Here is a 24,838-nt window from a genome sequence, read left to right on the forward strand (position 1 = left end):
CATGATGGAATTTTGTTGTAAGAAGAGCACTTTGGCAGCAATAGAGAGTGTAGACTGTGAGGTATGAGGCAGTAGGTAAGAAGATGAGTTTGAAAGAAAATTCAATAGCTCAGTGAGCTCAACTAAGGCAATGCCAATGGTATTAAGAGAAAAATAAGAAAGACAGGTCTTGGTTATTATCTAGAGGTAAGAGTGAGGAAAGACAAAGAGAAAAATGGAACATTACTTCCAAGTTTCTAACTTGGTGGTGGCTGGTGGTGTTTCTAAATCAACTGAGGAGAAGAGGAGTATGAGTCAAGAAAGTTAGAGTCAAGGACATTCACTCTGATAGCCACAATTTTCTCAAGCAATGAGGAGGCGGGGGCATCTTCTTTTTTTTTTTTTTTTTTTTTTTTTTTGAGACGGAGTCTCGCTCTCTCACCCAGGCTGGAGTGCAGTGGCCGGATCTCAGCTCACTGCAAGCTCCGCCCTCCGGGTTCCCGCCATTCTCCTGCCTCAGCCTCCCGAGCAGGTGGGACTACAGGCGCCCGCCACCGCGCCCGGCTAATTTTTTGTATTTTTAGTAGAGACAGGGTTTCACTGTGGTCTCAATCTCCTGACCTCGTGATCCGCCCGCCTCAGCCTCCCAAAGTGCTGGGATTACAGGCGTGAGCCACCGCGCCCGGCGCAGGGGCATCTTCTAAAGAAAATAGGAGAGGGTTTATGTGGGAGAGACGTAGAGAATAGTCCAAGTTTCAAAAAGTCACTAATGAAAACAGAAAAGAAAGCCGGCCAAGGAATAGTCAAAGTTTTTGAGCAGTGTAAAAATCTTAGGTGAGCATGAATTTGTGGTAAAATAAATCTGCACAGTTCTGTAAACTTGTAGTGACATCAATCTGCACTGTCTACTGTATGATTTTCTTTTTTTCCAAACAATGCTCAGCGATGTAGGATCTATCAGTAGAGGTATGGACTACTACGGACTGACATAGAATTGCAAGTTTCAATATCAAGTGCAATGGGAATGTAAGACAATGACAGAGATGAGGGCTCTGTGTTGTAAGTTGTAAGGCATTAACCTTAGGGTCCACGATGAAGAAAGAAAGAAAACCAGAAAGGTAAAGGATAGTCTTCAAGGGAATTAAGTTTTAAAAACTATAGGTATCAAGAAAACTGGATTGCAGTTTAATAAAAATGAGAGAATAATAAAGCTGGAAGAACAGGAGGTACTGAGATTAAATACTCTTAGGTGGAGAAATTTTAGATCTGTGTTGTTCAATATGGTAGCCAAGAGCCACATGTGACTATTTACATTTACATTAATTAAAATTTAAAAATTCTTCTTCAGGGCTGGGCACCGTGGCTCATGCCTGTAATCCCAGCACTTTGGGAGGCCAAGGTGGGTGGATCACTTGAGGTCAGGAGTTCAAGACCAGCCTGGCCAACATGGTGAAACCCAGTCTCTACTAAAAATACAAAAATTAGCCTGGCATGGTAGCAGGCGCCTGTAATCTCAGTTTCTCGGGAAGCTGAGGCAGAAGAATCTCTTGAACCTGAGAGGCAGAGGTTGCAGTGAGCTGAGATCTTACGACTGCACTCCAGACTGGGCAACAGAGTGAGACTCTGTCTCAAACAAATAAAGAAAAAAATTGTTCCTCAGTCACGCTGGATTGCAGTGGCACATTCTCAGCTCACTGCAACCTCCGCCTCCTGGGTTCAGGCAATCCTCCCAGTTCAGCCTCCCAAGTAGCTGGGACTAGAGGCACGTGCCACCACTCCCAGCTAATTTTCTCTCTCTCTATATATATATATATAATATATAACATATATTTATATTATATGAATATTATATATTTTTATTTTATATCTATATATCTATATATATATATATATTTTTTTTAAAGATATGGGGTTTTGCCATGTTGCCCAGGCTGATCCCGAACTCCTGGGCTCAAATGATCTGCCCACCTCGGCCTCCCAAAGTGTTGGGATTACAGGTGTGAGCCACTTCACCCAGTCACACTAGCCACATTTTAAGTGACGAATAGACACATATGGCTGGTACTGTCCATATTCGATAGAGCAGATAAAACAATGCAGAAAGATCCATTGGAGAGTGTGACTCTAGACAATGCCAGGTTCTAGGAAATGCTCAGGAGTGTCAGTTACTGAATGAAGAACATGGAGACAAAAGCTGTTGGAGAAGAGGCAATCAAGGAGCCAGGAAGGCAGGACATTGGACAGGATTTCCACAGACATGATGAATTCAGCCAGGATGGTGGCAAAAGTTCTGATGGGGAAGACATGAACTAGATACTGTAGTCCTCAGTGGATGTATTAGTAGAAGGTGTGACCAGATAGACGAACACCTCCACTATGTTGGGAGTAGTAATATGCTTCCTGGTGGTGCATCCTAAACCCTTCATGCCTTACCACACTGTCCCTTGCTCTTGAAACATGCCTGACTGACTCAATCTAGGCTCTGACACAGATATCACTTAAACTTCTCCTGGTTCAAAAACCACCTTTTCTAAAATTGTATCAAATTGCTTCTGCCAACTCAATACTGTTGGGTGTAAGAAGAATCTATTGAATTAATTCTATATGGCCAAGTTGACTAGGTAGCTGAAAATAATGCATTAATGGGCAGAGGTACAGCTTCATATAGAAGATTTACAGAGATTATCTTTACTATCACAAAGCAGTCTTTTAAGGAAGAACGAACATAGGTAGTTTGATTTGTGTTACGTCTGCTGTAAACAATAGAGTAAAGAAGACATTTCAAAATTGACCTGTAATTCAGTGCTAAGCTTTTTTAAAAATGGGTTCTACTAAATCTAAGGAGGAAGAAAGTGTGGTGGAGCTTATATCTCTTTAAAATTTAATTTGCTAACTCAAAGATTAACTTTGTGTTTATAAACACATTTATTACAATACAGGACTTAACCTGAAGCTTTTACGATCAATTTAAGATAAATGATTATCAGGTGAAAATGTGGTATAACTCGTTATCTTGGCTATTCATGACTAAAAATACCACACAAAACAATTTCCAGTGGCATCAGAGCTGGTTGTCACCATCATAACCTCCCTTCCCTTTTGAGAGTTGGCAGCTGTAAGCTATGAGCCCACAGTCATCCTTCCCCAGTAACATTAATTCACAAGTCAACACAAGTTCTCCAGCTCTCTCCCCACTGCCCCTCACCCTAGCAATTACTGTAAATACCTTGACGAAGAAAGGTTAACCATTTTGAAAAAGTTGTTAACACTTTGTGTGGATAAATAGGTGAAGAGTCTTTCTCTCTGCAACTTAAAAATTGTAAGCTGATAGAAGCTCTGTCCCTCTCCTTTCCTTTCACCACTGCCAATCTCTCTGAACTTTGTCCATTCTTGTCAATATCTGCAATTCTATTTCCACTGGCTTTTAAGAACTAAGAAGGAGCTGGATGCTATGCCTTTGTGTTTTATTTTTCAATGAACTATATACATTTTTAGTCTGTTGGTTCTGCTAGGTTGTGTAGTTATTTGTGTGTAATAGGCTATTCCATAGCAATACGCAGTGGAAAATTCCTTTTGACAAGCCATAGCAAGCTTAATTGAGTCATGCCGTATACCATTAAATAGCTTCCAGTGGGGCAAACGTTCTCTTTCCTAAGGTAGCATATGCTTTCCCTGGGTTTCAACATAACAATATGTCCTCACGTGACTAAGGAAATTACTTTTTTCATTTGGGAAAAGTTTCAGAAAGGTATGGAGTTAATCTTTGAGTTAACAAATTAAATTTTAAAGAGATATAAGCTCTACTACACTTTCTTCCTCCTTAGATTTAGTAGAACCCATTTTTTAAAAAGCTTAGCACTGACTTACAGGTCAATTTTAAAATGTCTTCTTTACTCTAGTGTTTAATCATTCCCTAATGAGAATCCCGTATCAATTCTTTTAAAATTTTCATTTTATTTTAAATATCACACAATAATATTAATAGAAACTCTTCTGTCAAGATAGTATTTCTGGTTCTCTCCCATTGACTTTGCCTGAAGTCACTCCAAATTCTGACATTACTCTTCACGTTTTCAGGACAGATGCTGTTAGAGCTTTCAGCAAAAGTAGTAGATTATCAGCATACATTAGTTAACTTGTGAACCTCCATCTGAATATTCTTCAGCTACCAATGGGATCTGTGTGATTTTCTAGCTTTAATGTCAGTCTGAAGAGTAACATCAGAAATGGGCACCATCCTTACTTCCCTCCCCAGTGCCGCAATGAGGCAGGGAAAGGGAGATTGTAAACCGTTGGTTCAAACCATATAAATGGATAGAAAATAAATTGTGCTATCTGCTCTATTTGTCCCCAAAGCCAAATTTACCTAACACAAAATACAAGTAGTCTCATTCAATTGCATCAAAGGACTTTTTGGCATCTAATAAAATTATTGCTATTGGTTCTAATTTTCTCTTTGTATTCCAGATGAGTTGAATTCATCTATGCAGATTATCTCCCGGGCATAAAGGCTTCTTGGATACGGGTCTATTAGATTTGTGATTATTTGCTCACGTAGCCAGGTGTGCAGGTAGCTATTATTTCCTACCTGCCCACATTGTATGAAAGAATATTTTTCACAATACTTCTAAGGGAGTAATATGCAATCTAAGTATAAGGTTATAGGAATATACATAATAAGGTAAAGAACTGCAAGACACTTTGATTTCCAACCACAGATAATATCTGATGCTTAAAAAAATTCAGTACAAACCATTTCAATGCATTACATTTATTCACAGTCTATTTCTGAAACTAGTGGCTGCTGAGCGTGCGGATGGCAGGGAGAAGTTAATGTGTTGGTGAGCAACCTAAATTTTTATAAAGCTATTTTGAAAGTAACTCAATGTCACAGAAACTAATATCAATTACTCTTTGCTTTACAACCGACACTGCAAGTCTGCTCCAGATTCCCATTCTTCAGCTCAGCATCTGCAAAGAAAAGGAAGGCAGAGAATACCCTCCACTGGAGATTTCCAGGTATCAAAATCACAAGACACGCTTCTTTAGACTATGGCCTGAAACAGTTCAAAGGTTGTTTTTTCCCCAAGTATTGATTAATCCTTTCATTCCCTGGGAATAGGGTATTACACAAAAGGAGGAAACTGAACAATGGAAAATAGGGGTAAAGTCAGTTAATAATCTTGAGGGTTCAAATAACCTCCACTCTGTGAGACAGCACAGTGTTGGGAAAAAGGCCTGGGTGTTGGAACCGGTTTTGATCATGGTTCTACCCTTTAACTATGACATATGAAGTTTAATGATTTATAATTAGCCAAAGAGAAGAGAAGGTGAGGGAAAACATGCATCCTTTTTTTACAAATAATAATACATGAGGTCGAGCACAATGGCTCACACATGTAATCCCACTACTTTGGGAGGCTGAAGTAGGAGGATCGCTTGAGGCCAGGGATTTGAAACCAGCCTGGTGAGGTCATATCTCTACAATAATAATAATAACATTAGCTAGGCATGATAGTGTGGACCTGTAGTCCAGGCTACTTAGGAGACTAAGGCAAAAAGGTAACTTGAGCCCAGGAAGTTGAGGCTGCAGCGAGCCATGATGACATCACTGCACTCTAGCTGGGTTGGGGGCAGTGGGAGGAACTAAATTCCATTTGATTCAAAGTAAAAAAAAAAAAAAAAAAGGGTTTAAATGAAAATGAAACTCTGCTGGCTTTGCAGGACTGGCCTGGCACCTGACCAGGAAAGGTTAACGAAGGTCAAACGAGCCTCCCACTGCATGGCCAGGAAGTGGTTTGTGGAGAAATGGGTTTGGAAGATTTATCTGGTAAGTTCTCAATCATTCAGCTGTGGCCAAACTGAAAGCCTGTGAGCTGTACTCCTGACACCCAGAGTGCGGAAGCCCCAGAGGGTGAAATCCCCCAGAAAATTCATGTTCTCCCCTGGGATGGGGGTGAGGAGGCCATGCAGAAAGATGTTCTGAGAAACCAGTGCTCTAAGAAAGTAACATGTTACCAGACCATGCTTTTTCTAGTTTTAGAACATTTTATATAACTCATAAAACAGTGTTTGTATAAAAATTCACATAAAGTTGCTAGAAAGCGTACAATTTCCAAAAATGTCCTGGGTTTTCGTTACATTCGGTTTTCTAAGGATGCACTCCAATCAATGGAAAAACGCAGACACTGTGCAAGATTTCATTATCTTTGATAAAACTATTCTAATCATTTTGTCTCTTCACAGTATTAACCCTGATAACCACTTTGTGCAGGGTCTGCTATTATTAGGATGTCAGAAAAACATTAAAGCTGGATCTACGAGAGGTAAGTATTTCCAAACAGCAGTAATGGCTCCTTGGCCCCCATCCCCACTTCATATATCTATACAGTCTATCTTCATATAGCTATACAGTCTATCTTCATATATCTATACAGTCTATTGGCTGTACCCTTTACTTACCAGTGTAGCCTTGGCAAACTACAAACAGAGCTGAGCTTTGGTTTTCTCATTCACAAAAGGGGGTTATAATATTTATTCCTGAGTTTGTTTTAAACATCAATAAAGACAACATATACAGAGGGCGCAGGGGCTCACGCCTGTAATCCCAGCACTTTGGGAGGCCAAGGTAGGTGGATCACAAGGTCAGGAGTTCAAGACCAACCTGGCCAAGATGGTGAAACCCCATCTCTACTAAAAATACCAAAAAAATTAGCCAGGCGTGGTGGCGGGTGCCTGCAATCTCAGCTACTTGGGAGGCTGAGGCAGAAAATTGCTTGAACCCAGGAGGCAGAGGTTGCAGTGAGCTGAGATCACGCCACTGCCCTCCATCCAGCCTGTGTGACAGAGTGAGACTCCACCTCAAAAAAAAAAAAAAAAAAAAGACAACATATATAAACAATTTACAGAATATTCAATGCTCAATAAATGTTATCTATTTCATTATAATTTTTTTTTATCTTCTCATTTAAAAAAATAATTTCAACTTTTTAGATTCAGGGGATACATGAACAGGTGTGTTACATGGGTATACTGGATGATGCTGAGGTTTGGGGTACAGATGATCCCGTCACCCAGGTAGTGAGTGCAGTACCCAACAGGTAGTTTTTCAGCCCACACCTCCCTCCTTCCCTCCCCACTCTAGTATCACCAGTGTCTACTGTTCCCTTCTTTATGCCCATGTATACCTAATGTGTAGCTCCCATTTATAAGTGAGAACATGTATTAATATTTAGTTTTCTGTTCCTGAATTTGCTTAGGAGAAAAGCATCCACCTGCATCCATGTTGTTGCAAAAGACATGATTTCATTCTTTTTTATCACTGTGTTAATATCACACGGGGTACATGTACCACATTTCCTTTATTCAATTCACTGTTGATGGGCAGTTAGGGTGATTCCACATCTTTGCTATTGTGAATATTACTGTGATGAACACACAAGCATATACGTCTTTTTTCGGTAGGACAATTTGTTTTCCTGTGGGTATACACCCACTAATGGGATTGCTGGGTCAAATGGCAATCCTGTTTTAAGTTCTTTGAGAAATCTCCAAACTGCTTTCCACAGAGGCTGAAGTAATTTACATTTCTACCAACAGTGTATAAGCAGGTCCTTTTCTCCACAGCCTCACCAGCATCTGTTATTTTTTTTATTTTATTGACTTTTTAATAATAGCCATTCTGACTGGTGTAAAATATTATCTCAGTGTGCTTTGATTTGCATTTCTCTGATGATTAGTGATGAAGAGCACTTTTTCAAATGTTTGTTGGCCATTTGGATGTCTTCTTTTGAGAAATGTCTATTCATGTCCTTTGCTCAGTTTTTAATAACGTTATTTGTTTTTTGCTTGCTGATTTAAGTTCCTTATAGATTCTGGATATTAGACCTTTGGCAGATGCATAATTTGCAAATATTCCTCCCATCCTGTAAGTTGTCTGTTACTCTGTTGATAGTTTCTTTTGCTGTACAGAAGCTCTTTAGTTTAATTAGATCCCACTTGTCAATTTTTGGTTTTGGTGCAATTGCTTTAAGTAATAAAATTATATATATACACACACAAACACAGATACATGCATTTTTCAGTAATCATAAGAAGCTATAATTCAGTAGCACACCAAGTATTCAGATTAAGCTTCATCACATTATACTGGGTATACTGGGAAAATAATGACATCCAACAAAGTACAGTGTGCAGATTTACTCTGTGATTAACCTACACAAAAGAAACCTATTTTTAAAACCTATTGTGTCTGAAGATAAAAAAACAAATAATGACAACTTAAAAAAGAAAACATCATTTCTACCATCATTGCCCTTCTGTATTTACCCAATATACTTGATTTGGTTCAAGAGTTCTAGCTTTACTTTATTGATTTGGTCCAAGAGTTCCAGCTTTACTTTATTTCTATTTAATTATTATTATTATTATTTGCTACAGAGTTTCACTCTTGTCGCCCAGGCTGGAGTGCAATGGTGAGATCTTGGCTCACTGCAACCTCTGCCTCCTGGGTTCAAGTGATTCTCCTGCCTCGGCCTCCTAAGTAGCTGCGATTACAGGTGCCCGCCTGTAATCAGCCACCATTCCTGGCTAATTCTTTTGTATTTTTAGTAGAGTCGGGATTTTACCATGTTGGGCAGGCTAGTCTCGAACTTCTGACCTCAGGAGATCCCCCTGCCTCGGCCTGACAAAGTGCTCGGGTTACAGGTGTAAGCCACTGTGCCTGGCCTTTAGCTTTACTTTAAACATATCAGTTGGACATAAAGAAAAACAAATGATTAACACATTTAAGGTACAGAAAAAAAAATTCTTCCTAAGACTTCCTGATGATATGAACTCGGTTACATATGCTTGCAAACCAAAAAATATTAATAAGCAAATAGTCTCTAGTTTAAATGCACAGAATGTAATGAACAATTCAAAAGTATCCAGCTTTAGCAGAATTTTGTATTTCTATAATCAGATGAAGTTTTTTTTTTTTTGTTTTGTTTTTAAAGGCCGGTTTCCAAAGAGATGCTATCTTTTGAGATGTGCTGCATAATTTTTCTTAATAGTTGGAAAAATATGTTTGGACTCTAAGTGAAGTAATTTCTGGAGAAAACGTGTGATTCTAACCAAAGCTAAAACCCTAAGAACATAGAAAGAAATGTATACAGTATTCCCACGATTTATGTAAACATAGAGAGCCACTTAGTAAATGGCATTGGGTTCTGGTAATCACATAATCCACTCTCATTAGGCATCTCCATCTTGTGCATTAATATGTGACATCATATTCTCATAGAACATTTTATAACAAAGTGAAATAAAAAGCCCTTCCAGATTGTGAATGTAAGATAATCAGATTCTGTAGTGCTCATTATGACTGCAATTATGTAACAAAACCCTCCAAATATAGCTCAGTTATTGCAGTTATTAATCATTCTGGTTTTGTCTCAAGCACTTGCTTTATAGCCTGCTGGATAGACTCCATAATTCTATAAGCTGAATGTCGAAAGTCAAACATGTGCATGTGAATCTGCTGTTTTAAAGGCCTTTCAACATAATTTACCCTTTCAATTTGTATTTGCGAATGCAAAAAAAGTGGGGGAAATAAAGCTGGTGTCAACAGAGTCACTGACCTTCGCGGTAAACATAAGATAGTCTTTAACAGAAAACAACTTTGCAAATAAAAAAGCTATTTTGCTAGAACTAGAAATAGTATTGCTTAAAAAGTTAGTCTCAGAATACCAATCAGTTCTGAGACAATCAGTTACAAAAGTGTGGCCGAGGGAACCTTGAACAAATCTGTACATTTGATATGGGGGAAAATGGTCAGAAGCGTTGGCAAGTGTGCATTTTTGAAGGTTCAAAGCACTATCATAGAGAGAATACAGATCTAAGCATGTTATGCATAAAACCACATATTCTGATTAATTTAACTATAAAATGCCAAGCAAAGACAGCAGATTTATTATATAGAACAAACACCATCTGCACCACCTTAAATCATTGCTGCAGATATATTTCTAGGAAAAAAATACACCTGAACGATTCTCAAGCCTAGATTCTAAGACACTAAAGTATTAACTAAATAGGATTCCAAACAGACCCAGAGAAAGTTACTGCATAATTATTTAAATATTTATTTAAATGTACTGAGTTCAGAAAAATAAATATAATAACACATAAACATGGTTTACAAATTCATGTCACCATTTTCCTGTGCTCCATGATTTCTTCAATTTGGCTACATACATTGGGCCCCAGGCTTTGCCCTTATCTGGAATCACTAAGAGCCCACATTCCTGGCCAGTGGGAGAAAATGTGAAGTCGTGGGAGCAAGTCCTTGCTATTCCTTTAATGTCCATAGGCATGATGTTACTGTGGGAGTTTAAAATTTCACTGATCACATCTTGATTTTCTGCCTTGGAAAGTGTGCATGTAGAGTATACAAGTATCCCTCCAGGACGTAAGGCCTTAATTGCAGACCTGTGTACAATCCGAAAAATGTGAAAGATCAGTTAAGTATATTAGAAAGAAACCTGGGGGTCTGAGAGAAAAGATTACATAGTTAAAACTAAGTAACTTTACTCTGACTTACACTGCAATTATTTTGGATGTTTTCTAGTCTTTTTTCTAGTCTTTTTTTTTTTTTTTGAGACAGAGTCTAACTTTGTCACTCAGGCTGGAGTGCAGTGGCACGATCTTGGCTCATTGTAATGACCGCCTCCCAGGTTCAAGTGATTCTCCTGCCTCAGCCTCCCAAGTAGCTGGGATTACAGGTGGCTGCCACCATGCCCAGCTAATTTTTGTATTTTTTGTAGAGACAGGGTTTCACCATGTTGGTCAGGCTGGTCTTGAACTCCTGATCTCAAGTGATCTCCCGCTTTGGTCTCCCAAAGTGTTGGGATTACAGGCATGAGTCACTGTGCCCAACCTCTGATCTTACACCTATTTCCTTCTAACTTATTGCTGGATGACTTGGAAAATGATAATCAGACCAATCAGCATGGAAAAGATAGAGAGAGTAGGTTAGACTGGTTGATTGTTTTGTTATTCAAAAAGTAGGAAAATGAGGGTAGAGAACAGAATAATGAGTTTGTCTTTAAATCGATGGGAGTAAAAGTAAAAACAAAGCATACATACAAAAGCATACATAAGAAGTCATTGATTCCATACTTCCATATATTGCAATTTGGGCAACCAGGTAAAAAGTTGGAAGGTTTTTATCTAAGAAAGCTGAATAAACTATTTGGGAAGACTTCTAAGGCAGCCACTATGAGTTTTAGAACCCAAATCAAAGATCTCTGCACTCTACCATGAAGAGAGCCTATGGAGTAACAGCTCTTCAGAAAGTTGTATCACCAGATAATAGGTCTCGTCCTTAAAATACACCTCTAGGACTTTTATTGTCTCATTATTAAATAAAAATGCATAACCAAGGATTGTTACATAATTAAGGATCAGAAATGCTTAAGCAATATGTAAGAGAAAGAACAAAATAAACAATAATGACACAGGAAGAAACAAAAAATTCAGGGGACAAAAGAGAAATATGATCTCTTAAACGCAGATAGATCAGCAAAGATACAATATCCATAAAACAGTAACAGAATGCCATGAAAAAGAATCAAGAAGAGAGTTCTCAGAAACTAAATATATGGTTACCAAAATAAAGAATATTCTGTAGAAGTATTTGGAAGTTAAGATTGAAGAAACCTCTCCACAAAAAGGAGAACAGTAACAGACTGACTGAAAATGAGACAAGGTGGATCAATTACTTAGGTTCAAAATCCAAATAGGATTACTAGAAAGATAATATATTCATTATTATTTAATGACCATCTATTATATGCTGAGCATCGTTCTAGGTAGTAAGTATATCTCAATAGACAGAACAACAGTAAAAAATCTTTCACCTCATGAAACTTACATTCTAGCTGGGGGAGATAGAATATAAAAAATTAAGTATGTTTTGAATTAAACTGTCTCTCTGCAAAATTCCTTAGTCGAAGTCCTAACCCCTAGTGCCTTAGAAGGTGACTATATTTACAGACAGGGTCTATAAAGAAGTAATTAAGTTAAAAGTAGTTCATTAAAGTGGGCCCTAATGGGATATGACTGGGATCCTTCAAGAAGAGGACATTTGGTCACAGAATTACAGGGGAGGACCATATAAAGCAGACACAGGGAGAAGACAGCCATCTACCAGCCATGAAGAAAATCTCAGACGAAACAAATCTTGCTGATGTCTTCATCTCAAACTTCTGGCGTCCAAAACTGTGATAAAATAAACTTCTAGGCCAGGTGCGGTGGCTCACGCCTGTAATCCTACAGGCGTGTTTACACTTTGGAAGGCCGAGGCAGGTGAATCACCTGAGGTCAGGAGTTCGAGACCAGCCTGGACAACATGGCGAAACCAGCCTGGACAACATGGCGAAACCAGCCAGGTGTGGTAGTGGACGACTGTAATCCCACCTACTTGGGAGGATGAGATAGGAGAATCACTTGAACCCAGGAGGCAGAGGTTACAGTGAGCCGAGATCGTAACACTTCACTCCAGCCTGGGTGAAAGAGCGAGACTCCATCTCAAAAAGAAAAAAGAAAAGAAAAGAAAAGAAAAAAATAAATAAAATATAAAATAAACTTCTATTGTTTAAGCCACACAGTCTGTAGTATTTTGCTCTGGCAACTCTAGCAAACTAATATAAATATATACACACATACATAAACATACACATATACAAAGACAAACCTATACACATATACATACATACACACATATATGTACGGGTTTGCACATATTTTTTACTTAGTATGCAATTTAGTGATAGATAACTATGAAGAAAATAAAAGCAGAATAAAAGAATTAGGAGTGCTTGGATGAGAGGAATTACAATTTTAAATGGGACAGTTAGAACAGATTGCCATTTTAGAAAGTGACATTTGAACAAAGTTCTGAGGAGGTAAGGGAGTGAGCCAAGCAGATATCTGAGAGAAAAGCTTTCGATATCAAAGAATAGCCAGTGAAAAGACCTTCAGGCATGTTCGCGGAAAGAGGACGTCAGTGTGGCCGGAGCAAGCTGAGCCAGGGTGGTAATCTGAGATGAGATTACAGAGTTAAGAGGAGGGGATGGAGAGGGTCTGGATGAAAACTGTCAAAACTTCACCTTTATAATGAAGAAAAAACACCTACACTCAGATCCATCATTGTTAAATGTTTGAATTTCAAGAACAAAGAGGTGGTGTTTAATGCCTCCAAAGAGAAAAACAGGTCACCTATTAAGAGCCCAGGAATCAGACTGGTATCAGTGGAGAAATACATTCCAAATCCTAGGAAAAAGCAATTTAAAGTGAATCCTATTTGCAGCCAACTCATAAAATAAATATGTAGCAACAATACAGAAACTTGCAGATATCTGATGACTCGGAAATTTTAATTCTAGCAAAATGAGGAGATAAAGCAAGAAAGAGGAGAAATGTAATTCAGAAAAGAGTGGATGCAACACAGAAGAGCAGTGAAGGGAGTGGAGCCTCGGAGTAAGAGCTGTGTGGGAGTCTAGAAAAAGAGGGAGCTCTCCATAAGGAAGGGAGAAGGGAGAGAAGAAAAAGAGATGAAATGACTGAAAACTGAGAAAAACTTGAAGATGTAGTATACATAATTGGGAGGGAAAGGGAGAGATCAATTTTCTCATCTATTTAATTCTAGAAAAAATGTTTCAGTAGTATTCTGCTCATGAGATCGAACCAAGAGAGAAGGAATTTTAATTCTAACATATTATTCCATTATGCAGTGTACAATATTTACAGAATTAAACAATATACACCATATATGGGTCTTTTCAATGTTCAGAATTACTGCAAAGACCAATCTTAGTAACGTTACAGAATAGAGTTTAAGGTCTCAGAAGGAATATGATCAACCTTGACAATATGAAAGCACAGCTGTAAGATACTGGGAAGTAGAAGGGAGGGAGAAATGGAAGGCAGGGTGGGTGTGTAAGTGTTCTTATTTTATAAAAAGAAAAGCCAAAAGATATTTGCCTCTAATTATTACTTTTTAAAGAATAAAGATAAATAAAAAAAGATAATAAAGGTGTGATGTGTATTTAAGAGAACTTTCCCCCACTAATAGAATAAGAAATGTAGGTCTAAGTGTACGGTACTAAGTTTCAGAGCCAACAGGGAGAAACTGAGTACAGCATGAGATTGCAGGGTGCAGGGTAGTGTGAGGAGGGAAGGGTGGTATAAGTGACATAAATCCTTGCAATAGCGCAGTAGTTAATGTCTAATTTTTTGATAATTTTAGAAAATGAATAAACATTATTTAGAGATTTGGGGGTGACCTGAAAAATGAATTAGGAACAGAAATCATCAGAAGTAATTGCCTCTGAGGAGTCAGACTGGAGGAAGAGAAGAAGGAGTTGCAGGAGAACATTCCTTTTCACTAGGAGCTCATTTGTAGTTTAATTTTTTACCCATCTGATGTATTTCTGTAATACAAATTAAAGTGGAGATTTGACAAAAGAATAAATATCAGAGCTTTTGCCATGGAGGTCACTTATATGTTTTTTTGTTTTTGTTTTTGTTTTTTGAGATGGAGTCTCGCTCTTGTTGCCAAAGCTGGAGTGCAGTGGTGCGATCTTGGCTCACTGCAACCTCCGCCTCTCCAGTTCAAGCGATTCTCCTGCCTCAGCCTCCTGAGTAGCTGGGATTACAGGCACCTGCCACCACGCCAGGCTAATTTTTGTACTTTTAGTAGAGATGGGGTTTCACCATGTTGGCCAGGCTGGTCTCAAACTTCTGACCTCAGGTGATCTGCCTGCCTTGGCCTCCCAAAGTGCTGGGACTACAGGCGTGAGCCATCACACCTGGCCAGTTATATGTATTTTTAAAAATTCTGACTGGTAAGGGATAATCTCTCTAGAAAAGGTATTCCCTGAGGTTCCAGATAACTAAAATTTTATGGTATCCAGGACTTCTATACCTCTCATGTATTCATTTATTGATTAAAGAGATCTTTTGGGGGTTCCTACCACTGAGGGTCTTCTCACACTTTGGTGCTTGTTGTTAGTCTCTAAAAAAACTTTTTATGTGTTTCTTCTCCTTATGATTCACTGCCCTCTAAATATTCCCCATGCAAACAAAAATGGCTCCTATCTAGATGCTGGAGATGTGAACTGCTAAAGGGATAATAAATATCCTGTGGTAGGAAGAATGATAATCCTTCAATGATAACCACATCCTAATCCCCAAAACCTGTAAGCAAGCCATTTTACATGGCAAAAGGCTATGTGCAGATGTGACTAAATTAAGGATCCCAAAATGGGGAGAATATCCTGGATTATCCGAGTGGGCCCGATGTCATCACAAAGGTCCTTATCATTGAAAGAGGGAGGCAGAGAGTTGGTGAAGATGTGACTACGGAAGTCCAGGTTGAACTGACAGGATTGCTGGCCTAGGGCAAAGAGCCCAGGTATGTGGGCTGCTTCTGAAGGCTGGAAAAGGTAAGCAAACAGATTTTCCCTGAGCACCTCCAGGAGGAGCGCATCTCTGCCAGCACCTTGATATTAGTCTCCGCATGGCTCATTTTGGACTTCTGACCTCCAGAAGCACAAAGGTAACAAATCTGTGCTATTTTAAGCCACTAAATTTGTGGTAAATTGTTACAGCAGCAATAGGAAACAAGTAATACACATCTAATGATGGCGTTGTTTTCTTTTTTCTGTTTTTACAGCAACACACTAAGGCAAAGGCCAATTTGCTAAGTGAAGTTGTAACTACACTCATTGTGGATCATTTTCTACTAACTATAGCAATACGTATAAGACTTTCTTTAGGCCGGGCGCAGTGGCTCACGTCTGTAATCTCAGCACTTTGGGAGGCTGAGGCGGGTGGATCACAAGGTCAGGAGATCGAGACCATCCTGGCTAAAACGGTGAAACCCCGTCTCTACTAAAAATACAAAAAATTAGCCGGGCGCGGAGGCGGGCGCCTGTGGTCCCAGCTACTCGGGAGGCTGAGGCAGGAGAATGGCGTCGGCCCGGGAGGCGGAGCTTGCAGTGAGCCGAGATCGCGCCACTGCACTCCAGCCTGGGCGACAGATCGAGACTCCGTCTCAAAAAAAAAAAAAAAAAAAAAAAAAAAGACTTTCTTTAAAAATGTTAGATTATTAAAAGGGTATAACCACTATGGAAAACAATATGACAGCTCCTCAAAAACTTGAAAATAAAGTTATTATGTGCTCCAGCAATTCCACATCTGGGTATATTCCCAAAACAAATGAAAGCAGGGTCTTAAAGAGATATTTGCACCCATGTTCAAAGCAGCATTATTCACAATGGCCAAAAGAGAGAAGCAACCCAAGTGTCCATCAGTGGATTAACTGCCAAGCAAAATGTGTAGATAGATACATAGATATGATGAAATATTATTCAGCATTAAGAAGGAAGAAAACTCTGACAGATGCTATAACATGGGTTAACCCTGAGAACATTATGCTAAGTGAAATAAGCCAGTCACTATAAATAAATATCACATGATTCCACTTACATGAGGTATCTACAATAGTCAAATTCATAGAGACAGAAAGTAGAATGGTGGTTGCCAGGGGCTAAGAAGTGAAGGGAATGAAGAGTTAGTGCTTAATGGATATCGACTTTCAGTTTTGAAAGATGAAAACAGTTCTGGAGATTGGTAGTACGACAATGTGAATGCACTTAACACTATTGAACTGTACACTCAAAAATGGTTAAGACAGCACATTTTATGTTATGTATTTTACAACAATTAAAAATAAAGAAATATACAATAAAAATGTTAGATTATTGTGGATATAGGCAGTATTTGAATTCAGATATTTCCAACCTCCCATTAAAATGACTATTTTGGTCTTAGTTCCACAATTAGCAACGCCGATGCTTAATCAAGTAAGTATGATTCTTTCTCATTAAAGCTATACAAAAGTACATAGAAGCCTCATAATTTACAAACAATATGTTCCTGGCTTAACGCAAATTTAAATTAATTTCTATAATGCTGCCAATGTTGACTGATTCTTCTGCTTAGCTTTCATTTCGACATTCATAATTTATCTTTCTAAAATTAGGTTGGTATAACTTAACTGCCCGCATTATTTTCTAAGTGCGAAAATTGTATGTGGTAACACAAAGGCTTTTTAAAACAAATTGGGTTAATCTCAAAACCATAAGGCAAATGTTAGGGATTCCTGTCAAATGGTCTTACTGTTTTGCTACTGCTGCTTGCTGTGTAAATATTATTTTAATCCTTTTGCTTTCAGTAGGCATGTATCTTAAAACTATCAGAAATTTGTATTCAAAGATAAAGGCAGGCAGGCAATCTGGAAAAACTCACTCCCAGGATTTATAGCTAAGATTTTTCTACTCTGAGAATTATCTTATGCCATAGATCGGGGTCCCCAATCCCTGGGCCTCCAGACAAATCCCAGTCTGTGACCTATTAGGAACCCAGCTGCACCGCAGGAGGTGAGTGGTGGGTGAGCGGGAATCACCACCTGAGCTCCGGAATCGAACTAATGCCTGATGATCTGAGGTGGAACAGTTTAATCCTGAAACCACCTCCCTGTTCCTCTGCCCCAGAGCCATACATGCCATTTTTCTCATGAACTGAACCAGACCATGTTGTGGCCTCCCACTGCTTTTGCAGAAAGTATAAAACTATCTCTATAATTACAATTTATCATTACACACTATAGTTTCTGTTAAGGCAAGAACATACAACAACTTTATAATCAGACAAATTCAATGATTTAAAAAGCAATATTTCTGGTCTTCGTTTTCCAATCAAAATTAAAAGATGTATTTTACAATATACTAAGCAAAAATTAACACACTCCTAAAATGTAAGTACCTTAAATATACAGGGCCCTGTCCACTAAAATAATGTCTGGGATAAATCATCTGCTTCCATAACAATTTACACACATTTTGAAGTAGTGTACAAGAAACAAGTAATTATTATCACAAGAAACAAGTACAAGAAACAGGTTTCATCCAAACCATAAACAGAGGACTGTATATGTATTTTTACAACAGTTAGATGGTAGGATGTGAGAAGGGCTGTTTGGGGGAGAAAAATGATTCACTCAAAACAAAAGAAAGATATTGCTTAATAGGTCTTAACAAGCCCACTAACAAATTTTAAATTCTGGAGGTGGCAAAACATTTAGAAACTAGAAAGACTTGAATAATACTAATAAACTTTGGCAAAGCTGTGGTACTGACCACATAAAAAGACAAGTCAGGATTGGAGAAAAAAGAAGAAAAAAAAAAAGGTTAGGTTTGGGATCTGGTAAAAGGCAAAAGGGTTCTCTATGCTTGTGTAAATGTCTTTAGCATGCAAGTTATTATTTTTTTTTAAATAAAAGGAAGGAAAACTAAACAGCCAGCCAAGCAACATCCATTTTTGCATAATAGTAGAGTATCCTCTATTAACCTCTCTAAATGTGCCATGGCCCCTCGGCTCCTCAATGATCCTGTATCATGGTTTAACAAGATCCTGAGTAATGTCATATTATTCACTCATGCTAACCACTAACTATAATGCATGAAATTATTACAAAACAAGCTGTATTAAGACTGGTATTATTCATCATTGAATTCTAATGATAACAGTAAACTTTCTAATCATATTTAAGTAGAAGTCAGAAAAATGTCATGACTAACAACAGTAGAAGCAAAAGCATTATTTGATCAGATTAAGTAGAATGCTAACCTAGTACTCTAAAATGGAAACTAGTAAACATTATCTTGGGTTTTCCATATTCTTTAATATAAAATGCCCAATTATAATGCAGAGCTGGAGAAGTACTTTTTTAAAAATTGACATATCATAATTGTAGATAATCTGAGGCATATGTGTTATTTCCATACATGTTTACAATGTAGAATGATCAAATCAGGGTAATTAGGAAATCTATCACCACAAACATTTATCTTTTCTTCATCTTGGGAGCATTACAATTATTCTCTTCTAGCTACTTTGAAATATACATTAAATTATTGTTAACTACAATTTCCTTACTGTACTATCAAATCCTAGAATTTATACCTTCTACCTAACTGTATTTTTGTACCCATTAACCAACTTCTCTTTATTGGAGGAAGTACTTATAAAGGAAGCAGAATTGTGACATAATATAATCCCTCTATCATTACTCTGAAACACACATATTCCCTTCAGAAGTCTCCTACAAAAGTGCTGATCAGGTTTAAACTCTACTTGAAATATGAGGTAAGATTCTCTCTCGCAACCCTGCTGTAGGAAACAAAGGTGATCTTGATTAATTTTATAGCATATAATACAATGGTCTGCTGCACAATGAAGGTAAGAAAAAAAGAAAAAAGGATATAGTAGAAAATGATTTTACCCCAAGTACTACTAAAAGAGAAAGGAAGATGGCCTCCTTGCCACGGAATGTATACCAGATAACCTGTTACTATATGGCAGATATCAGGTAGATAACTTTCCCCAAATCTTCCCTTGTCTTTCAGTGTATCGTGGAACAGGCTGAAATGCACTTTGTGTTTGAACCACCTAGTTAATGAAGCTGCTGAAAACAAAACAATACAGTTTTTAAAAAGAAACCATTAAATAGAATATAATGTTAAACTTCCCTCATTTGTGAACAGAAACTCCTCAATAGATTTTTGACAATTCACAGAATACACTCAAGTGCCACTTCAGGTCTATCTCTTATACTCTGTTGTGAATCCAAAAAGCTCTGCAACCTACAGGTTTTTAAAAAGTAAGTTGTGCGGCCGGGTGCGGTGACTCACGCCTGTAATCCCAGCACTTTGGGAGGCCAAAGGGGGTGGATCACTTGAGGTCAGGAGTTCAAGACCAGCCTGGCCAACATGGTGAAATCTCATCTCTACCAAAAATATGAGAAATTAGCTGAGTGTGGTGGCGTGTGCCTGTAACCCCAGCTACTCGGGAGGCTGAGGCAGGAGAATCACTTGAACCCAGGAGGCGGAGGTTGCAGTGAGCCGAGATCGTGCCACGGCACTCCAGCCTAGGTGATAGAGACTCTGTCTCAAAAAAAAAAAAAAAAAAAAAAAAGTTGTGGCAGATTCATTTGTGTTAAAAATCTGACTTAAACCCATGTAAGGTTATTTATGGCCAAGACTTATCTCATGTGGTATAACTATTCATACGTCTTGCTGAAAAAAATATTAATATGTTTGATTATGGAGTATTGTTCCAGACGCTCCTGTGGAAAGGAGGTTAGACCATGTACTAAGTATGTACTATATTACTTCTTTAAAATCCAAACAAATTCTGAATTCTGAAACACATCTGCCATTAAATAAGATTTTTGGCTTGTATTTTAGATCCAAATGAATTATACTGTAAAACTATATACAATATCTTCTGTAAATATGCATGTATGAAAAAACTAGTTAGTATGATAAAACTAGTTAACCACATAGTTATCCAGTTAAAGCTTAATTCTAATTACTTGTTGCAAGTAAATCATTTAAACGTTAACTTTTAAAAGCATCAGGTAGGCACATCTACGAATAAATCGTCTATATGCAGGAGTCCACCAGCGTTTTCTAAGGAAAACTGGATTGTTTTGTGTTCTCAATACTCCAAGGATTCCTCCTTTCACTCCCTCAAAAAATGTTTTGATCTGCGTGTCTGTATTTTAAAGAAACTGTAAAATCAATAATAAACTCATTTTTTTAAGGCATTCATTTTGTCTTTCCCAAAGTTTAATGATTTGCCTTTCACTGAAGTTCTCCATCCTTGAAAGGTCTGCTTAGAGGAAAATAGAGAATCATGCCTCAAGAGCCTTTTAAGAAACTGGCTTAAAACAAGGTGAGAATGTGTTGCTTCTCTAGCACAAGACAGACCACCTTTACATTCCCAGACTAATCTACATAGGCTTCTAACTAAAGGAGAGTAAGAAAGGAAGATAAAAGAAAAATTATTCCTTGACTGAAACACCTTAAAGAAAAACATGTATTATCTTAATTATAGCATAATTTCAATGACCTTGAAAAACTAAAACAAAACAAAACAAAACCCAAAATGTCTTGAAACACAGTTATCAAAGTTCCAAAGGAGAGTGTTTCAAAACGTAACTAAAATTTAAAGCACGATGCAGGATGTCCTATTTTTTCCCTTGGTAAATATCTGAGTTTCAAACAGAGAATGTTATTTTTATAAATAGCTATTAAAACATACTAACACATTTTTAAAAATATAAATTCCCTTTCTAGGATCTATTCTTTTGGTGCTTGATTAGAAAATTTGGCATTCTGATGGGAGGGTCAGTGTTAATTAGATCACTGTATTCAACTGTTTTCTGCATTTAAAAAGGGCTGAGCCAAAAATGCAGAAAAGAACAATCAGCACAGCAACAGTGCCATCTTTTGACCGAAACAAGAGTGATTTTCCCTCTTTCATTAATTCTTCACGACTTATCACCAGGAGATAAACAAATTCCTTTTATGTCATCGCTGTAACAAGTTTGAAGTCACAATCACTGTCTTGCCTACAGTTTCTGGTACAGAAGTAAAAGAATCATACATGTCTGTGCTCCTGAAAAATTAAGATTATAGCCCCCAAATACTATGATTAATATATTTATTCCTCATCTTTATTCATGTCCCTTCCTTCGCCATTAGAGTATCAAGGCAATAGTACCATTCCATTGGAAGCAAATATAAGTAAAGAATGCCACAATATTAGCAAGCTTTGCCTTCTCAGAAATCTAGCATTATACATTTTTTAAAACCAAGTCAGATTGTAGGAATTTTAAAAATTTAAAATAAGCATAGGAACATAAATCCTGCAATTGGTCCATCGTAACCATTTAATATTCAATTAATATTTCAGAAAGCCAATGAGACTACCTTATAAAGCTATTTGCAACATATGTAGAAAAGAAAAACAGTTATATAATTAATCATGTGAAAAATGTAGGAAAACTACAGACAGTCTTTTTATTTCACTGCCCAAATGACAGTTTAAGTCCAAAACTGAAAAGGTGAGATGCTTCCAGAGAACACTGGACACATTGTACATACTCCTCTGTGAGGAAATTGTTATATTTTCTTTAAACTCGAATAGAGCAGTAAGGAAAAAAAAAAAAAAAGAAGAAGAAGAAACCGTGTCCTTTGCAGCAACATGGATGCAGCTGGAAACCACTATCCTAAATGAATTAATGTAGGGACAGAAAACCAAGTATTGCATGTTCTCAATTATAAATGGGAGCTAAACATTGTGTACTCATAGGCATAAAAATGGCAGTAATAGACACTGGGAACTACTAGAAAAGAGAGGACAGAAGGGGGGTAAGGGTGGAAAAACTATTTGATGCTATGCTCCCTACCTGGATGATAGGATCAATCAAATCCCAAACCTCAGCATCACGCAACACATCCGTGTAACAAACCTGCATATGTACCCCCTGAATCTAAAATACAAGAAATTATTTTAAAAAAATAAGTAAACAAAATAGAAAGAATCTACCTGAATAAAAGAGAACAGAATGTGGATTTGGTCCAGAAATCAAACAAGATGCTGACTCCTATGTTAACTGAGTGTAGGACACGTGATCGGCTTAATTAATAACATTAACCTTATGTTTACCTGGTGCTCTAGTTAAAGAGCGTTTCACAGACAGAGTTTTAATAAAACCTTATGAGGTGAGATGTACAAGGTATATAGTCTGACCAGATTTATCAAATCGAGGGTCACAAAGACTCTGATTTGCCTGAAGTGACACAGCTAATAAATGCAGCACGAAGACTGCCACTCAAATCTAGGACCGCAAACTTCATCACTGCTATGTGCCCTGAAGCAAATATTACGACTGCTAAAATAAGTTTGGAATTTGGGGCAATAAGACATAGGACACCACATGCATTCATTCTATCGTCCCAATTGTCTCAAATACCCATTGAAGGTAAAAAATAACTATATACCTCCAGGCACTTTTAACATAAAGAAAGTAGAATTAATAGGTCTTAAGCAATGACCTGAGAATCTGAGCTACCAGTCCTTTCATAGAGCATACAACCTCCACCTATTAAAAGTGCTGCTGTACAGCATTATGATGAGGTGATTGAAAGCACACACTTCACACTGAGACATAATTTGAAACTTTTCATCACAGATTGGCATTTAAATGATAGTTGTGTTCAATTTTAACATATTAGACTCAATGTAGAAACTCAATCTTGGTAGTTATTCCAAATAACTTGGTAATTCATTTAACAATACTTTGTTTGTACAACTCTAAAAGGTAGATAAAAATACTGTTTTCCTCAGAAGCTTGACTCAGCAAGAAAATAAGTAGACAAACAGCCTGTACTAAAAAGCCTATTTTCAGCCTTCATTTACCTGATTCTGCCATTAATCCTCAATTTCATGAAACTTTCTTCTGATCTGGCTTCCTGGATGCTCTTTTTCCTTTGTTCATCTTCTATTTCTCTGAAGTCCCCCTTTAGCCTCCGCCTCCCCATCTGCCTTTCCTCTTTTTCCTGTCCCTTAAATATCAGTCTGCCCTAGAACTTTATCCTTCATTTCCTTTTTTAATCTGACATTAAATGTTTTATATGTTACCTTATTCAATCTTTCAATTAAGTTCTGAGGCATGAATTATTATTCTTACTTTACAAACGAGAAAACTAAGGCAAGACAATTATTTGTGCAAAATTTCTCAGGAAATGTCCAAACCAGGATTAAAATCCAGGCAATCTAGTTCTATAACTCATACTTTTAATGGCAGTTATCCCCTCCCATTCATTATGTAAGGGCTTTGTCAACTACTTGATTATTGTAAAATCTTTCAAATTGACTTTCTTGCTTAAGGGTTTGGTTATTTTCGGGCTGGGCACGGTGGCTCATGCCTGTAATCCCAGCCCAGGTGGGTGGATCACGGGGCCAGGAGTTCAAGACCATCCTGGCTAACACGGTGAAACCCCATCTCTACTAAAAATACAAAAAAATTAGCTGGGCGTGATGGCAGGCGCCTGTAGCCCCAGCTACTCGGGAGGCTGAGGCAGGAGAGTGGCGTGAACCCGGGAGGCGGAGCTTGCAGTGAGCCCAGATCATGCCATTGCTCTCCAGCCTGGTCCAGAGAGCAAGACTCCACCTCAAAAAAAAAAAAAAAAAAAAAAGAGTTTGGTTATTCTCTTTGCATCTTCCAGCATTACCTGATCAAGGAATTTCCAACTTGTAGCAGACACCTCTATTCTTCAGCGTCTGTTCTCATTTCCTTCCGTAGTAATGGGATTTTTAATTGGGTACAGCCAAGACTAATTTCCTAAACTGCCTTGTAATAACCACAATCATATGACTAAGTCTGGCCCATGAGACGTGAGTGGAAGTAATGTTGAATCATGCTTTTTCTCCTTCCTACTAGTTGCAATGCAGATTAAACAGCAAGAACTGGGATAGTCACCCTGGATTGTGAGGCTGAAGATTGGGCCTGGATCCCTGAGGATTCTGGAGTCTGGTCATCTACTGATTACCTAGACAACCCTGGGAAGCCTCCTCAGACTCTTATTTATTTAAGTCCCTATTATTTTGAGTATCTTTCTCTCTCTGTTATATTAGAAGAAAAACTGTCTTAACTAATACTGAATTTGCTACCACGTGGAGTTATAGCAGAATCTAAGTATAGAACTGCCTCAATAAACAGGCAATAGAGGGCAAGGTCACGGAAACTACAGGTTAGAAAGCCAGTATGATGGCTAGATTAATTTAGGTTCAACTTGGCTGAACCATGATATTCAGATATTTGGTCTAGTATTATTCTGGGTGTGTCTGTGAGGGTGTTTTTAGATGAGAGTAATATTTGAATTGTTAGACTGAGTAAAGC

The 24,838-nt window shown here is 37.9% G+C and overlaps 1 protein-coding gene across 21 annotated transcripts in view; it reads right to left on the minus strand.

The window, feature by feature from the left end:
- NSUN3 (NOP2/Sun RNA methyltransferase 3) overlaps nucleotides 1-24,838 on the minus strand; it is a 221,289-nt gene that overhangs the window by 150,539 nt on the left and 45,912 nt on the right. For 4 of the 21 annotated variants that reach the window (XM_005548376.4, XM_074033651.1, XM_045385332.2 and 1 more), the window contains one exon: nucleotides 10,080-10,449. The exons of 14 other annotated variants lie outside the window; for them this stretch is intronic. In XM_005548376.4, the coding sequence (XP_005548433.2) occupies nucleotides 10,170-10,449 (280 nt within the window). In that variant the 3' untranslated portion in view covers nucleotides 10,080-10,169. Of the gene's footprint in view, nucleotides 1-4,427; nucleotides 4,951-10,079; nucleotides 10,450-23,537; nucleotides 24,110-24,838 lie in introns of those variants that run through there. 3 more of the 21 variants (XM_074033650.1, XM_074033649.1, XM_074033645.1) reach the window with 2 other exon arrangements.

Source organism: Macaca fascicularis, chromosome 2 (assembly GCF_037993035.2).
Source record: "Macaca fascicularis isolate 582-1 chromosome 2, T2T-MFA8v1.1".
In the NCBI taxonomy this organism is placed as follows: Eukaryota; Metazoa; Chordata; class Mammalia; order Primates; family Cercopithecidae; genus Macaca; species Macaca fascicularis.